Source organism: Malurus melanocephalus, unplaced genomic scaffold (assembly GCF_030028575.1).
Source record: "Malurus melanocephalus ecotype Western Australia unplaced genomic scaffold, MMel_1.1 scaffold_505, whole genome shotgun sequence".
Taxonomy (NCBI): Eukaryota; Metazoa; Chordata; class Aves; order Passeriformes; family Maluridae; genus Malurus; species Malurus melanocephalus.
This window is the reverse complement of record NW_026623737.1, coordinates 1-17,909: the sequence shown is the minus strand read 5'-3', so window position 1 is coordinate 17,909 and position 17,909 is coordinate 1. Positions and strand designations below refer to the sequence as shown.

Here is a 17,909-nt window from a genome sequence, read left to right as displayed (position 1 = left end):
CCCTCTCCAGCTCTCCTGGAGTCACCCTGAACGGGGCTCTGGGATCTCCCTGGAGCTTCATTTCCACATTCCCAACATCGGGATATTTTCAGTGACCACGCCATTAAAATCCTTATTTAACAAATCCCATAAAACTCCAAACTAGCCGGATTTACCACGAATAACTCCCACCAGGAACCCACCATGGGAACGCTGAGCCAAAAAATCCAATTGTGCTCCTTCCCTCACTCACCAAACTCTCAATCTGAGAAAAAAACCCAACATTTTCCCACTTTTCCAGAAGCAGAACCTCCCCAAAACCTCCACCTTGAGAGAAAAGCCAGAAAACCCCCAAAACAAGGACGAAATCCCAAGCTCTCCTTAAGATAAAAAAATTTATTTTCCAGTCTTAGAAAGCAGCTTTCCGTGAATCCCAAAGGCCGYCCCCATTCCCAACGTCCCATAGAAACATAGTAGAACCTCTTCCCGCCAAAAAAAATTCCGGAGGGTGGGAATACAAAACTATCCCGGGCACATTGTGCTTCGACTGCCGAGGCTCGACAAGGGACCACCCTGCCCAGAGCATCCTGTAAACAAATTATTGCATATTTTCCACAGGGATCCTTGGGAAAATCCCGCTGGAATCCCACCCGAGCRACGCCCGACGAGGAGGAGGAGAACGGGAATGAGTGACTTCTGGGGAATGTCCGGCCCGTGGGGGAGTTGTGCTTGTGTTGTTGGGGAGAGGGGATCCCGTGGGAAGAGCTGATGGATCCTCAGGGCGAAGGTCTGGGATCAAAGCTGATCTTGGTCACAAAGATCTCTGGGAGTTTGAAGATGGAAAATGAACAAAAAGCCCCAAATCAGAATGAATTCTGTGAAGTTTTGGGCACTGCTGGCACAGCCAAGGATCCTCTTCCACTTTCCAACTCTATTTAAGGAGTATCAGAAGAATTCCCCATGGATTCTCCATGGTTTCCAGCCTCTGGTGGGGATTCWTGGAGTCCCACCTGTGCTAAGGCCACCAGAAGGTGATGCAAGGACAGGCAGTGTGAGAGGAGTGACCACCTTGGAATGGCCATCCCGTGCTTCCGAGGGAATCCATGGAGAGAGGATCCTGCRGGAAGAGCCAACAGATCTCTGTGGCGAAGGTCTGGGATCAAAGCTGATCTTGGTCACGAAGATCTCTAGGAGTTTGAAGATGGAAAATGAACAAAAAGATCCCAAATAGGAACGAATTCCGTGAAGTTTTGGGCACCGGTGGCATTGTTCCAATTCCCAAGTCAAATTAAGGARTATCAGGAGAATTCCCCATGGATTCTCCACGGTTTCCAGCCTCTGGTGGGGATTCTTGGAGTCCCACCTGTGCTAAGGCCACCASAAGATGATGGAAGGACAGGCAGTGCGACAGGAATGACCTGGAATGGCCATCCCATGCTTCCAAGGGAATCCATGCAGAGGGGATCCCATAAGAAGAGCCAACGGATCTCCAGGCCAAAGATCTTGGATTAAATCTAATCTCAGTCCCAAAGATCTCTGGGTGTTTGAAGATAGAAAATGAACAAAAAGCCCCAAATCAGAACGAATTCTGTGAAGTTTTGGGCACTGCTGGCACAGCCAAGGATCCTCTTCCAATTCTCCAATCAATTTAAGGAATACCAGGAGAATTTCCCATGGATTCTCCATGRTTTCCAGCCTCTGGTGGGAATTCCTGGAGTTCCCACCTGAACTAAGGCAAGGACAGGAGGTGGGACAGGAATGACCCCCTTGGAACGGCCATCCCGCACTTCCGGGCGCTTCCAGCTCCTGGAAAATTGGCCCCGCTCCAACCCCACCATCGGCATCAACTCCCACAAAAACCAACCGAGAGGAATTGTGGCCTCTGTAAGGCACCAAAACCATCCCTGGAGCAGCAYCCAAGGAGCCTCTCCAGGTTTTCCAGCTGGGAGAACAATGGATGGGACGCACGGGAAGAGAGTGGAGCGGGAAGGAGCAGATTTTGGGAAGGAAGCGTGATTTCAGGGCGGTTTTGTGCGCACACRTGTTGGGTTTCCACAGGCCTGGAAAAAAATTCCCCTCTGCTACCTTTGGTACTGGAATTTCTCCTCTTCCATCGGATGGACGGATCCGATCAGAAAACTCAAAGAAAAGTCACTTCCAAGATGGGTGAGAACTTTTAAAAAAGCCTAAAAAACCAAAAGCAATAAAAAGATGGAGATGGGCGCTGTCCTTGTGCCCGGGATTTTGGGATTGGGATGAGCTCTGTCACTGACAACATAGAATGGGAGCGGCAGGAATCCCCAAAGTCCATCCATGACCTCGGCATGAGTCTGAGGTCAGGCAGCGAGTGGGAATCGTTTATGGGATTCATGGAAACATGGAATGGTTTGGTGMAAAGGACTTTAAAGCTCATCCCATTCCATGGGCAGGGACACCTCCCACTATCCCAGGGTGCTCCGAGTCCCGTCCGGCCCAGCCTTGGACATTCCAGGATCCAGGGGCAGCCACAGCTTCTCTGGGAATGCAAAGCCCTCCGGGAACACTTTCCTTTTTGAAATGCCGGATTGACTCGAGCAGGATAAACATTAAAATCACCCCAGGAAAAGCTTCCTGAATTCCTGAATTTCCTGAGGGACTCCTGATGAGCTCCRATCGGCAATTCCCAACCAATGTCCCTGAAAATGGCCAAAGCTCAGAGAAACTTCCCAGATGGAATTACAAAACCCAACAGAAACATGGAGCTCGAGGACAAGAGATACCAGCTCCGAGTAATTCCAGCTCCGAGGAATCCCAGCTCCAAGGGACCCCAGCTCCAAGGGGATTCCAGTGCCGGTCCAGGCTCCCAGTTGTGCTTCCATGACCCTGGACACATGTTTTCCATGAAAAAGCCCTCCAGCTCCAGGATCTCCAGACAGAAAACTCCCAAATGTGGGAGTATCGAAAAATCCCAAATGTGGATTTTTCCTCCCAGAAAGAATCCCTATGAACCCCCCTCCCCACTTTAAAGCCACACTCTGCGTTCCCCAGGCTCCGAGCGATTCCCAGTGCTCATCCCATGGGAGCCGCTCCACCATGGGCGCACAATCCCGGCTCCGGATGCCCCCAGAGCAACTCTCCGAGCAGGGACCGCGCTTCCAAGACTTCTATGGCTTCTGCAAACGTTTTCCTCGAAAAAGGAAAAATAAATCCCACCGGAATCCCACCTAAACCTCAGGGCATGGAACGCCRAGGACGGGCAGAATTCCCCGATCCCAAACCTTCCCCGGAGCAGTTTTAAGGATCACTTCTTCGGAGCAGGATCRGAGAGGGGAGGCTGGAAAGAGGAGGAAGAGGAGGAGGAGGAGGAGCTCAGTTGTGCTTGGCCCGCCCTCCTCGCAGGTAACTCTTCCACCTCTTGGCGAAGTCCTTGAAGATGGGCGCGGGGTCGACGGAGCCCAGCAGCTGCAGCTGGTTGATGTGGGTGGTGTGGTAGTCCCAGCGCGCCAGGTTGGGCGCSGTGCCCAGCGTGAAGTGCCGCAGGTCGTAGACGCTGCCCGAGCCGGTGTCGAAGAGCGGCAGCATGGCCTTGAGCGACGCCATGCCGCGCTCGTAGAGCCGCCGCGCCTCCTCGCCCAGCTTCTCCCCCGCCGTCTCCTTGAGGTCGTAGAGGCCGATCAGGGAGTACATGAAGCCGTTGAGCACGAAGGAGCTGGGCGAGGTGGGGTACTCCTCRTACCAATCGTGGCGCCCCATGAACACGGCCTTGACCCCGCGCCGCTCYGCCGGCAGCTTGTAGGGCGCCGTGGCCCGCAGCGCCGCGCCCAGGAACGCCGGCTCCTTGGTCAGCAGGTAGGCCCTGACCAGTGTGGACATGGCCTGGCCCTGCGCCATGGCCGAGTACCAGCCCGGGTCCAGCGATTTGAAGCCCTCTCCCAGCTTCCTGGTGACGGCGATGGGCCAGCCGCCGCGCTCGTCCTGGTTGCGCAGCAGCCAGTGGCTGGCGGCGAAGAAGGCGGCCATGTGGGCYGTGGCCGAGATGGTGACRTTGTCCAGGAAGCCGTGGCCCCGGRCCACCAGCCGGAGCACCTTCTTGGGCATGATCTTGGTCTGCTTCACCGCCTTGGTGTTGGAGAGCCCCACGCCCTTGCGGAGGTCCGTGAGGAGGTCCCGGGTCAGGGTGCTCCAGGCGGTGCGGGCGCCGATGCCGTAGAAGATGTCGCGGTCGCGGAGGGCGATGAGCTGCGTGTTGGACACGTAGTGCAGCGTGAAGAGCTGGTTCTTCTCCGTGGTCTCCAGCACCACCGAGACGCTGCCGTTGGTCACCAGCTTCAGGTCGAAGGAGATGATGAAATCCCGCCCGTTGTTGAGCTGCAGGGAGACGCCCTCGGAGGCCTCTGCAGAACCAACGYAAAGAGCCTYGCTCAGCACCACAAYATTCCCAATCCCAAAGGTTTGGAGCATGGAAATGCCCTTGGAGGCTCCCAAAGAGCCTCGCTCAGCACCACAACATTCCCAGTCCCAAGGGTTTGGAGCGTGGAAATGCCCTTGGAGGCTCCCTCAAAACCAACTCGAAGAGCCTCACTCCGCACCAAAACATTCCCAATCCCAAAGCCTTGGAGCAGGGAGAGGAGCCTTGGAGGAAATGAGGGATGGGAAAAGAAGGATGGGGAATGAAGGACTGGGAATGAAAAAWGGGGAATGAAGGCCAAACTAAACCACAGGACCCCTAGAATCCCAAGCCCCCCGTATCCATCACCTGCTGGAATTCCCAACACCTACCTGGGCAGGAGAACTCCTTGACTCCAGTGAGCTTGGATTTGTCCCACACGGTGGAGAGGGAGCAGCCCTTGGGCACTGTCCATTCCCCGTCCCCATCCCCGTCCGTGTCCGTGTCCCGATCCCGCTCCCGCTCGCGATCCCCGCCGCTCTCGTAGCGCCGCACGCTGGGCGCCCTCTCGGTCAGGTTCTTGCTGTAGTGGCTCAGGCCGTACTGAGCGATCTGGATGGGGTAGAAGTAGCCCTGGGGGCCCCACTGCGTGGACAGTGGCACTCCTGCCGGGAAAAAGCATGGAAGAGCCATCAGAATGAGGTCCAAAATTCCTCCCTGGCGCCCTGACGCTCTGGCACCTTCGGCTGATGGGATTGAGAGGTGGCGCCGTTTGGGGAAAACCCTGGGCAAGGAGGGAATTGAGCATTTCCCACTAAAATCCATAATCCTGTAATTTTAGCTGGCAGAGGAATCCCTGGCATGGTGGTTCCAGCTTCCATGGAATCCCAGAATAGGTTGGGAAGGGACCTCAAATTCCATCCCATTTGAAGGGCAGGGATAGCTCCTACTATCCCAGGGTGCTCCAGCCTGGCCTTGGACATTCCAGGGATCCAGGGACAGCCACAGCTTCTCTGGGAATTCCAGCCCAGCCCCTCCCCACCCTCACAGGGAACAGTTCCTTTCCAATATCCCATCTAAATCGCCCCTTTCCCAGTGGGAAGACATTCCCTGTGTCCTGTCCCTCCATCCCTTGTCCCCACTCCCTCTCCAGTTTCTCCAGYTCTCCTGGAGCCCCTTTAGGCCCTGSAAGGGGCTGCAAGGATTCCCTGGATCCTTCCCATTTCCAGGGGAGCATTCCCAGCRTTMCCARCCTGGCTCCATCCCATTCCACTGTYCCTGGAATGCCGCACATTCCCAAAGCCCTGCCCAGATTTTCCCCCTGCTCCAGGGCTCGGTTAATCCCRAAGGCTCTTCCATCCCCCACAATCCCTTTAACATCCCATAAATCCCCACAAATTAAGTCCATCTGTTCCAGCAGATTTTTTCAAGAGTTACTGGATGCTAAAAGAGCCTCMGATCTCTCCCATTTTCCCGGGGAGAATTCCCACATTCTCCAAGCAGRATCTGCCCCAATTCCTCCAGCCAGAGCTGCTCCAGCCCAGCCATTCTTGGGATTGAGCTTCCTGTCAGGAAAAATCCCCCAAAACCTCCCAGGAGAGCACAAATCCCTCCCTAATTTAGGGATTGGATGATTCCAGCTCTAAAGGAACCCCCTGGAGCCCCTCTGAGCATTCCAAGTGGGAAGAGCTCGGAGCCCCTGTCTGCATTTTTTGGATTTCACAGAAAATCCCACCCAAGGGGTTCATTGAGGCCTGAAATTCCCCCCTCCCTGGAATCCTTGGGATTCTGCACCTGCAGAAAACTCTGCTAAGCTCTGYCTGCCCCTTCCCAGATCCCAGGATTTTGGTGGAAAACCCCCTTTGGATGCCTGGGAATAAACCGTAGAGGASCCTGATTTCCACAATTCCTCCAGGAGAAAATACAGGATATTTCAAAYATGGATCAATCCAGGCTTCTCCTCAAATCCCAGATTTTCCTTGGAGCAGATTCCCAACATCTGAACCCAAATCCAAATGAAGTCACTTCACAGTTTATTCCCAGCGGGAATTGTTACATTCCCACCATCACACCCAGGTCCCTTTGTGCCTCCAGGAGGAATCATTCCKGGGGAGATTCATTCCCACTTTGGATTTGGGTTCAGACATTGGGAATTTGTTCCAAGGAAAATCCAGGATTTGACATGACACCCGGATTGAACCCCATTTGAAATATCCCGTATTTCCTCCTGAAGGAATGCTGGAAATAAGGTCGCTCCACAGTTTATTCCCAGTGGGAATTGTTACATTCCTGCCACCACACCCAGGTCCCTTTATACCTCTGGGACACTTTAAGGAGAAACTCCAGCAGAAATTTTTAAGGATCATCCCAATCGCAAAGATCCCAAAGAACCATATTTGAAATATCCCGTATTTCTGCCCTGAGGAATTGTGGAAACGAGGAAGCTCCACGGTTTATTTCCATCGGGAATTGTTCCATTCCCATCACCACACCCAGGTCCCTTTATACCTCTGGGACACTTTAAGGAGAAACTCCAGCAGATTTTAAGGATTATCCCAATCCCAAAGATCCCTAAGAACCATATTTGAAATATCCTGTATTTCCTCCTGAAGGAATTGTGGAAATGAAGTCACTCCATGGTTTATTCCCAGTGTGAATTGTTCCATTCCCACCACCACACCCAGGTCCCTTTATACCTGCGGGACACTTTAAGGAGCACTCCAGCAGAATTTCAGGATCATCCYGATCCTGGGAATCCCCACCCACCTTCCACGCCGCTGATGCACTTGACGCGGTCGCGCAGCTCGACGTTGTAGCCCTCGAAGGACATGAAGACGCCGTCGGGCCGGTACGGAGCGCGCTGGGCGTACACCTTGGAATAGCTGTGGGAGAACTCGAAGCGCTCGCTGCCGTCGGACTGGGCGATCCTCCCGTACACCTGGAAGTATTTCTCCACCCAGCTGAAGGGCAGGAACACCTCGTTGCCCTCGCGGCGCCCCTTGACCGTGTGCTCCTCGTTGATGATGCAGTCGATCTCCTCGTACCTCAGGCCGCCTTTCCCGGCGCTCCCCGCTCCCGCTGCCGGAGCCTTGGGAAGCTCCCGCGGCGACGCCTCCTCGCTGGGCGGCCGAGCCCCGGCYGGGTCGGAGGCGGTGTCGGCGTTCCCGCGGCGCTCCGGGAGCGCGGGATCCCTTGGGACGGGCACGGAGCGGCCGGAGGGACAGCGGCTCCACAGCAGCACCGTGAGCAYGGCCAGCAGCGAGCAGAGCACCAGCAGCGCCTTGGAGCTGAGCCGAGCMGCCAGGCAGCGCATGGTGCCAGCATTCCTGGGAAACGGGAATGAGAACATGGATATGGGATCAGGATAGGGATTTGGCATGTTCCTGGCTGGGAATGGCATCAGTACCCTGGAAAATGGGGACAGGCAAAGCCACCAGGAGGGAGCAGAGCACCAGCAGTGCCCTGGAGCTGAGCCGAGCTGTCGGGCAGCGCATGGTGCCAGCATTCCTGGAAAAATAGGAATGAGAACATGGATACGGGATCAGGGCATGGATTTGGGATGTTCCTGGCTGGGAATGGCAGCTATACTGGTATCCCGGAAAATGGGGACAGGCAAAGCCACCAGGAGGGAGCAGAGCACCAGCAGCGCCCTGGAGCTAAGSMGAGCYGCCAGGCAGCGTATGGYGCCAGCATTCCTRGAAAAATGGAAGGGATATGGGATGAGAACACAGATTTGGGATCAGGGCAGGGATTTGGGATGTTCCCAGCTGGGAATAGCACCAGTATCAGTATCCCAGAAAACGGGGCCAGGCAAAGCCACCAGGATGGAGCAGAGCCCCAGCAGCACCCTGGAGCTGAAGTTTTTCACAGTGGGATCAACCCCAAGCGATAAAAACCAGGATAAATCAAAAAACAAACCCAGAATCTGGGAAAAACTGGAAAATTGGGTAAAATCAGGGAATTCAGTTGGGAAGAATCCTAAAGATCCRAGCTCCAGTTTGATCCCTGGATTTTCCACAGGATCCCAAAGCCTCTCCACAGTTCCAGGAGGTGAAATTTCAGGGTTTTCCCTGCTATCTGCAGGGATAATGAAATGTAATATGCAAATGAAGATCATTAGCACATTCCCATCATCAAACAATCCCAAATTCCCCAGGAATAATTCCCCAGGGATGCTTCCCAGGAATTGATGGAAACAGCTCCCAAACGGAGGGAATTCTGCACTTCCCACTCTCCCGAGGTGAGGCTTCACCTCCTCCCCCTCATTCCCGCCCTCGGGAGTCACTCCCCATCCAGGAAAACCTCAGAAAAGCGGGATTTAGGCAGCATAACCCCTGCAGCTCATCCCGGTGATCCCTGAAAACCCGGAGCCATCTGCCCGTTCCAGCTGGGAATTCTCCCCCGGGATCAGCTTTAACCCTTGAGGGAAAAGCTGAAAAACCAGGATACGAACTCCAGTGATGCCACCAGAGTCAGGGAATAAATGGGAACCGGGAAAAGCAGCCCCTCCCTTACCTTAAGCAACGGGAATTCCTGGAATTCTAACGCATCCCGAGGTTCCAGCGGCAACAATCCCTGCGATTTCAGGCGATTCCTCTCGGGATTCCTGCAGGGATGCAGAGGGAAAACAAGGAAAAAATGGATGCGCTCCAGGASCCGCAGCAGCCCCGGAGCGGGGTTTTTCCTGGAAAAATCCTCTGATTCTCACAGAAATCCTGCTATTCCCAGAAAAACCTTAGGACTGCCAGCTGCCGCTGCCGAATTCCCGGCTGCGCTCCCGGCGGGCGGAATCCCGAGGGATCGGGAGCGGGGATGTCACTTCCTCCGCGTGGCCCCTCCCGAGCCCGAGCCCGATCCCGATCCCGAGGAAATCCCGGCAGCTGCTTCCCTGAACGGCTCCCGAAGAATTCCCGAGGAAAACCTCCATGGCAAGGATCCCGATTTTAGCCCGCCGTGAAGCCATGAAGGGGAAAATTCCAAGGGAAAATCCGGAGCCCCGGATCTGAGATGAGGCTTTGGAATTGTTCCCGGAGCTCCAGGGATTTAACTCCCCGAATTCCAGCCTTTATTCCCAAAATAATTCCTAGGGTTTTTTTTTGTTTTTTTTTTCCCAGATTTTTTACTGCTGTTGCATTTTCCCGGATCGAATCCAGGGACAAACCCCATGGGGTTTTTTTATTCCTTAAAACAGGAATTAGCCCAAGGCATCCTCAGGCCCATGGATTTACTGGGAATCAGGATTCCAACCTCTGGAATTCCCTCCCAGCCTTTCCCGGACTCTGCCCTTTCCCAGCTCGGCAGAGCCTGGAAAATCCTTTCCTTCTTCCCTTCCCAAATCATTCCCAATCCCATAAAACCTCTGCTGTCAGATTCTCCTGGAAAAGGTTTGGTTTTCCAAGGATTCCAAAGCAAACTCAATTGCAGGTGTTTTTCCAGCCTGTTTACMCCACATCTCCTTTTAAAATTCCATTGGAATTTTCCCCCGGAATTAGCTCCATAAATCCCTTTGATCCCCATTCCAATTCCTGTCAGAGCCTGCTGGGAATTTTTCCCCATTAATCCTCTCCCTGGAAGCTCCACTCCCTAATTCCTGAGAATTCCAATTTTCTTGGGAAGCTAGGCTGGGCCTGGAGGAGTGGGACTGCTGGAAAAGGAATGCAAGGGAAAAATCCCCTGGAATGGCTCTGCCAGCACCTYYCTGCACCGGGAAAAACGGGATTTGGGCCCTGAATCCTCCAGRAATTCCAAACATTGGATTCAAAGGCAAATTCCGGGCTCAACTCCAGCCTCAGCAAAGTGCAGTTCCTATGGATCATGGAATCCTGGAATCCCGGGATGGGCTGGAGGAGCCCTTCCACTCTGAGAGTCCCAGGGATGGATTTGCTCTGACAGCAAAAAAAACTGGGAATTGACAGCCTGATCCCAGGGCCTGAGGAGCTTTTCCATTGGAGAATCTGTTCCAGGGAATGTGCCCAGCTGTCACTCACAGCAGCCGCTGGAATCGGGGAAAACATGGAAGCAAATCCAGGGATCTGGTGCTGTGCTTGCCAAGGAAATGGAATTTTCTTGGAGAAGCTGACAAGGAAATTTGGAATTCCCTGCTGGGAATTTGCCAACATCCCCGTTGGAATTGAAGTGCTGCCTATCCCTGGATCCTTCCCTGCTCCAGGTGAACATTCCTGGCATTCCCAGCCTGGCTCCAGGCCTCTGCAGCAGCTCCCTCTGGAATTCTCCAGCAGCTCCCTCTTCCCATCCCATCCCTTCCCAGGAACTCCAGGAATTCCCTCCCTTTCCCCCAGCGTTCCATGTCTGATCCAAAGGCATCCAAGGAGAAGTTTTCCCAAATTTTTCCCTTTTCCCGTTGCCAGGAGCAGAACTGTTCCTTTAAAAGCCGGATTCCCGGGAAGCTTCCATGTGAACATTCCCGAGGAGCTGCTCCCACTGGAAGCCAGGCCTGGAAGCAGCTCCAAGATTCCGTGTTTGGAAACAAATTCCCTGGTGCCAGAGGCTTTGGAAGAGGCACACTGAAAGAAAAATCTGCTCTTCCAAAGCCGCTCCCAGAAAAAGGAAAAGCTCCGGATCCGCGAAGCTTTTCCCGACCGTTCCTGGCTCCTGCAGGGAATTTTCTTTGGGAACCACTGCTCCAGTAGGAAATCCAGGAATTTTTAATTCCTCGGGAAACTTAAAAATCCCTGACCTGCTTTGCTGGGATCCGGATCCAAATTCCAGATTCTCCTGAGCCGATGGAAGGTGGGCACAGCTGGGATTTCATGGAAAAGCTGCCGCTTCCAATCCCTGCTCCAGGAGCTTCCCAAGTTTTCCATGAGCTCCCAAGAGAATCCCATGGGAATTTTCCCCCATTAATCCTCCCCCCCCATTCCCTAATTCCTGAGAATTCCAATTTCCTTGGAAAGCTGGGATGGGCCTGGAGGAGTGGGAATGCAGGAAAAGGGATCCAAGGGAAAAATCCACCTGGAATGGCTCTGCCAGCACCTCCCTGCACCGGGAAAAATGGGATTTGGGCCCTGAATACTCCAGGAATTCCAAACATTGGATCCAAAGGCAAATTCCAGGCTCAATTTCAGTTAATCCATGAGCTCCCAAGGTTTCCTCCAGCAGGAAGCTGCCCATCCCAGGTGCTCCAGAGGGTCTGGAATTTACAGCTGGAATTTGCACAGAGAGGAGTGCAAAAAAATCTCCAAAGGGATCCAAACATTCCTGAGTTATTCCCATTCTCCTGAAGGGATGGAATTCCCACTGGAGCAGCTGGAATTCCAGCCCAGGAGAAGGGATTTGGGATCAGCATCCCAGGGAAGAATTTTGGGATCAGAAATGGGATTTTTTTCCAAGGCCAGGCACATCCAGAAGGATTTTTCCAGGTGAAAAGGAAGAGGGAGATCCATAAAATCCCACGCTGGGAATTCTGGTCTTTCCAGGCTGGAAGTGCCGGAATTCTTGCCTTTCCCTGATCCCCAAATCCTCTGGCTCCCAGTTCCCACCATGGCTGCTCCTGCTACTTTCCCAAAAAAGTGAGGAGTCTTTTCCACACCAAATTCAAGGGAAATCCACATTTTTCCAGAAAAAAAAAATCCCCCCCCCCAAAAAAAAAAAAATTCAAAGCCAGCCTGTGGAAGAACCCAGATCCCAGGAATAGAGAATTCTACCTCTGGCTGGGATTTGCGGCCCAAAATCCAGGAATGTTTTAACCAGGATGGGTAAACCCAGCCTGGAGCAGGAGCTGGAATTCCCAAATGGAAAAGATCCCAATTTTCCAATTTTTAACAACCTGTGCTCAAGGAAAATCCTTCTGCTTCCCAAAAATCAGAAAATCAAACAGGAAAAACCCAAAAATATCCATGGAATATGATTTCCCAAGGCTCCTCCCATCCAGAGCACAAACGTGGATCCCAGAATTTTTGGGAATTAGATCCCCTTTAAGGTCTTCCCAAGCCAAAGCATCCCAGAATTCCAGGATTATCCCAGGAAAAGCCAAAGGGTTTTACGAAACCGAGAATTCCTTGCAAAATGGAGCTCCTTCCCAGCTGCTCCAGCCTTTTCCCGGGCTAATGGGAATTGTCCCTGCCCATGGAAAGGGGATGGGATGGGATCAGCTTGCAGGTCCCTTCCATCCCAAAGCATTCCATGAATCCATGATTGCACTCCAAGCCTATCCAGGTAATCCAGCCACAGAAATCCCAGGAATTGCCCAGGCCGGGATTTTCTAGGGGCTCTCGAGGATCCCCAATTTCCTCCTGCTGGAGTTTGGATCACCCGGAATTCCAGGATTTCCAGGCAGGACGCACAGCCTGGAATCCACGGGGAGGAAGGCAGGGGGTTCCTCCGGGTGTTCCTCAGCACCACAGCCTGTAACCCTGAATTCCACAGCCCGTATCCCAGAATTCCATAGCCCGTACTCCCGAATTCCATAATCCATATGCCGGAATTCCTCAGCCCATATCCCTGAATTCCACAGTCCATGTTCCTGCATTTCACAGCCCTATTCTCGCACCCCACAGTCCCATATGGGTAGCCCAAATTCCCCCAGCCCGTATCCCTTTTTCCTGCATCTTCCAGCCCATATTCCTGTATTCCCAATCCCATATTCCCACCGCCCCTATTCCCTCATCCCAGGCTCTGTCAGCCAGCCCAGGGCGGCCCGAGCATGCCCAGCCCCGCCGGCTCCGGGTGATCCTGCAGCCCGGTGTCGCTCCCGTTCCCATTCCTGCTGCCATTCCCGTTATTCCCGTTATTCCCATCCCGCGGGGGATCCCGGCATTCCCGGCTCGCTCCCTACCTGCGGCCGGGCCTGGCGGGCGGCGGAACCCCCGCGCGGGGCGGCGGGGGGAGCACGGAGGAACCGCGCCGGGCCCCGCCCTCGCGCCCCGCAGCCAATGGGAGAGCGCGAGGGGCGGTGCGCGCAGGGAGCGCCAACCAATAGGAACGCGTGGCGCGGCGTTGCCGCCGCCACAACGGCGCCGGGCAGGGCAGGGCGGGGAGAAGGCGCCACCGCCCCGGGCACACCGGGGACAGCCGAACCGCTGTCGGCTCTTGCCTCGCCCCCGCGCGGCAGCTCCGGTGCCGCCTCACCGCGGCCCCCTCACCACCGGCGCGCCCGCGGGGGGGGGCGGCCCCGCCCCGGCTTCCCGCGAGAGCGGCGCGCGCGGGCGCGGCCTGGCGGGGACCAATCAGAAACGCGCGTTGAGGGGCCGGGGCTTCCGGGCGGAGAACGTCGTTGATTGGCTGCGCCAGACCCCGCCCACCTGGCGGTCACGTGGGTCGCGCGCGTGACGCGGGCGCCGCCGGCTTTAATTCCAATAATTACCGTGGGGCTTTAATTAATAATTAATCAATGAAAGGAACCGAGGCGGGAGGGAAGGCGGTTTCCCGCCGCCGTGTTCCCGCTGCGGGGGGGGAGGCCCTGGGGGGAGCGGCTGCGCCAGGGGAAAAGATCCAACCTTGGAACCGGCGCCAGGCAGGGATTGAAATCCCTGTGGAGTCAGATCCCTGTGGAGTCAGATCCCTGAGGAGTCAGATCCCTGTGGAGTCAAATCCCTGTGGATTCAGATCCCTGTGGAGTCAGATCCCTGTGGAGCCAGATCCCTGTGGAGCCAAATCCCTGTGGAGTCAGATCCCTGTGGAGCCAGATCCCTGTGGAGCCAGATCCCTGTGGAATCAAATCCCTGTGGATGTGGCCCTTGGGGATGGTGCTGGGAATGCCTGGACTCCAGGCTTTGCTGACATAAACCATTCCATGATTCCAAACGCTCCCTGTCCCTGAAAACCCTCCAGGTGAATCCACAGCTCGGGATGAGCCCGGCAGAGCCCCCGCTCGGCGCGATGAACGCGGGTAAATCCCGACCCAGCGCTAATCCCGGGAATTGTGCGCGTTGCCAAGCCGGAGCTGTTGCTACGATACAGCCGGAGCGGGATCCGGGCACGGACCCGGCAGGAAAAGGAGGAATTACCAGAGGGATCGGGATCCAGGCTCCCCACGGCTCCTCATTCCCACATTCCCGTTGGTTTACCGGGAAAACCAGCCCCAATCCAGCGCGGATTCCGGGGCTGGAGGGAGCAGGCACTGCTTCCCGGATTTCCCTCGGTTTGCCGAGGAGCTGGAATTGCTTCCATGAGCGACATCAACCCCAGCATTCCCATCTTTTCCTCATTTATTCCTCAGATCCCAGGGAATCTGGGGATGGAGGGGGAAATGGCAGAGGGGAAGGGAAGGGCGGTCCCGGGGCGGCGGCACCCTCCTGTGGGCACCGGGGGATCCCAAAGCATCCCAAATCATCCCAAAGCATCCCAAATCCCGGGAAGGTGCCACAGGACCCATCCCCACCATCCCAGAGCCCTCCAGGACCTCATCCCCTTCATTCCAAATCCATGGAGTTTGGTGCCACAGGACCCCCATCTCCTCCATCCCAAATCCCGCCACGGATGTTCCAGGATCATGGCCCCACCCTATCCCACACTCCCAGCCGGGACAGAGCGGATCCAGGCCGGGATGCGGTGGGAATGTCGGGGATATTGGGGGTCAGAAGTTTTCCCGGGAGAAGCCGAATCCGAAGTGCCGGCAGTGTTCCCGGATTTCCTTGGCCAGCCCCGCGGAGCCGCAGAAGAACACCCGGACCTGCCCGTGCTGCTCCTGCGCCAGATTCCCAAACACCTGCAATGGGAAGGGCTCAGATCTGGGGGTTTGGGATCGGGGGTGTGCAATTCCCTTCCAACCCGACCCATTCCATGATTCTCTCATCCCATTCCATGATCCCTGGGCCAGATCAGAGCACTGGGATGAAGTGATCCTTCCATTCCCTTCCAACTCAACCCCTCCCATAATTCCCTGATCCCTTCCCGCTTTGGCCCAACCCAGGCTCTCCACACGCATTCCAGTTCCCTGGGAATCCCAGCGGATCCCAAAAGCAGGATTTGGGATTGGATCGGTGACTCCGGCCCTCACCTTGGCCCAGTCGGGGCGGCCGGGCTGGGTGCGGGTGCGGAGCCCGGTGATGGAATCCCGGTTTTCCTTGGCCGCCAGCAGATCCAGGGCCACCTGCAGCCCCAGGGCCTTCATGTCCCCCTTGCCCAGGGCCGAGGTCATGTACAGGTGCAGCTCCAGGAACTTCCCTGCAATTCCCGGGAATCCCAGGTCTGACAGGGATCCGGCCCCCATCTGGCCTCCCGGATCGGGGTGGGGTTCTTCCCAGGCATGGCACCGGACAATTCCCGCTCACCTCCCGGCTCCAGCTCCGCCTGCTCCGTCTCCAGCTTGGTCAGGAGGCTGAGGAACCACTGGAAGTGCTGTTGATCCCGTGTTATCCAGATGAAATCCACCTGGAATGGCACGGAACCTCTGCTCGAGCAGCCACCAGATCCATCACCAGATCCCATCAAATCCCATCACCAGATCCCATCAAATCCCATCACCAGATCCCATCAAATCCATCACCAGATCCCATCACCAAATCCATCACCCGATCTCACCACCAGATCTGCCACCAAATCCCATTCCCAAATCCCATCCCCAGATCCCGCCACCAAATCCCATGGCCAAATCTCATCTCCAAATCCTCCATTCCCAAACTGCCTGGATCCCAGGGACGCTCCTGGGCTCTCCAAGCCCTGGACCTACAGTCCCATTCCAGAGCAAACCCAGATCCCGCATCCCCTCCTGCTCCTGTTTCCATTCCCACCTTCCGGAGCGTCATCCCCTCATCCCGCCGTTCCTCGCTCCAGGAGAAGCCACAGCTGGGGCAGCTCTGCTTCCTCCGGCGGTACCTGGACAGGGAATGCTGCTCTTCTGGCTTTTCCTGGTGCTTCCCACTTTTTCCTGCTCCTTTCTGCTTTTCCTGCTCCTTTCTGCTTTTCCTGCTCCTTCCTGCCCCGTCCTTTCTCTTCCTACCCCTTCCTGCCCCCTTTCTGCTCCTTTTTCCTCCTTCCTGGTTCTTCCTATTCCCTCCTGTCCTTTCCTGCCCTTTCCTGCTTTTCCTTCTCTTTTCTTCCCATGCCTGGTTAGATTCCTATGGAAGAGGCGTCGGAGGACCGGTCTATCCAGGCACGCATCCCAAATCCAGTCAGGGATATTCCCTAGGATATTCTGTGGGATATTCCCGAGCTCCCTGCAGGATCCACCTGAACATGATGCTCTGCAGGATGGAGGCGAAGGGCGTGATCCCAATGCCAGCTCCGATCAGCACCGCGTGCTCCGACGTGAAGATCCGCCCGCTCGGAGTTCCATAGGGACCGTCCAGGTAGCACTGGGAGAGATCCAGACCCGGGAGAGATCCAGACCCAGGGACAGATCCAGACCCAGGGACAGATCCAGACCCGGGACAGATCCAGACCCAGGTGCTGGAATGACTCCCAGGCAGAGAAGAAGGGCACAAAGGGGATCACAGAATTTGGGAGCTTTTATGAGGTTTTTTGGGAGCAAAGGATTCATCCATGAACAGGGACACAGGGAAAGGGGTGTCAGGAACATGGATGGGATAGCTGGGAATGCTGATCCCAGCCCAGCTCCCAAGGAAAAGCGGGAACACTCTCACCTTGATGCTGCAGCTCCGATGGGTCTCCCCCAGCCCGGCCAGGCTCTGTGAGGGGAGGGCAGCAGTGGCATTCCCAACCCTTCCCAAACCTGCTATTCCCAGGATTCTGGGGGGCTTCCCACCAGGCTGCATACACTTCCAGCTGCCCACCATCATGTCCAAGGAATTTCTTTAAAAGGAGCTTTTTAAGGAGCTTTATCCCATTTGGGATCATCTCTCTGGATGATCCTGTGGCTGTGACCCCCATCCCTATCCTCTGGAATTGGGAACAAGAGCTCACTCCCTGCTCCAGGTCCTTTTCCAGGGAAGCAGCTCCTGAGGCTCGGAACGACGTCAACTCCACAGCTCCGTCCCTGCCTGTGGCCACGGATCCCCCCTTGGAGCCTTCCTAGGAAACCAAAGCTGGGAATCACCACTGGGAATCTCCTGGGGATCCACTGTCCCTCCCCTGGGGTCACAGCCACACGTGGGGTGCAAAATCCCATTCCATGGGGGACAAAATCCCAATCCATGGAGGACAAAATCCCATTCCAGGGAACACAATCCCATTTCAGGGGACACAAAACCCTTCTGAACAAGCAGGGAATGTTCATCCCAAGGGATTCCCTGGCGGCCACCCCAGCGGCAAATTGGGATGATCCCATGGGATCTGCTCAGCATTCAGTGGGATCAATCTCTCTGCTCTGATCCCAATCCCACTGACCCGATCCCAGCTGCGGCTCTTCCCCGGTGGTTCCGGCTCTGGGCCAGGCAATTCCAGCCGCTGGAAGTACTCGTGGAGCTTGGTGGTCCATTGGCCCAGAGCCCGGATGTGCAGCCAGAGTGTTCCTGTGGGATAAAGCCCCCAATCCTGGAATTGTTGGGATCAGGAAGAACTCCAAGCCCATCCCATCCCATGAGCAGGGCCACCTTCCACTATCTCAGATTGCTCCAAACCCTGTCYGAGCTGGAAAAACATCATCCCGGGGATGGAAAATGGATCCTGGGGAAGGAAAAGGGATCCCAGGAATGGGAAAGGGTCC

At 55.5% G+C, this 17,909-nt stretch overlaps 2 protein-coding genes across 2 annotated transcripts; both read right to left on the bottom strand.

Moving 5' to 3' along the window:
* Positions 1 to 357: 357 nt before the first annotated feature.
* GLCE (glucuronic acid epimerase) lies at positions 358 to 13,242 on the bottom strand. The gene is made up of 5 exons (XM_057381335.1): positions 13,140 to 13,242; positions 8,861 to 8,951; positions 7,112 to 7,671; positions 4,738 to 5,010; positions 358 to 4,352 (listed from the first exon to the last, which is right to left on the bottom strand). Exons 3-5 carry the CDS (start codon positions 7,656 to 7,658, stop codon positions 3,328 to 3,330), a joined length of 1,845 nt encoding a protein of 614 aa, XP_057237318.1. The 5' UTR covers positions 7,659 to 7,671; positions 8,861 to 8,951; positions 13,140 to 13,242; the 3' UTR covers positions 358 to 3,327.
* Positions 13,243 to 14,620: 1,378 nt separating this feature from the next.
* On the bottom strand, positions 14,621 to 17,737 carry LOC130582556 (NADPH oxidase 5-like; the record flags this gene model as incomplete). Its single annotated transcript, XM_057381338.1, has 8 exons — positions 14,621 to 15,011; positions 15,303 to 15,469; positions 15,577 to 15,676; positions 16,036 to 16,120; positions 16,475 to 16,599; positions 16,888 to 16,932; positions 17,168 to 17,275; positions 17,591 to 17,737. Coding segments are annotated over 8 exons (909 nt in total), but the record flags the coding sequence as incomplete, so codon positions are not given.
* Positions 17,738 to 17,909: the final 172 nt, after the last annotated feature.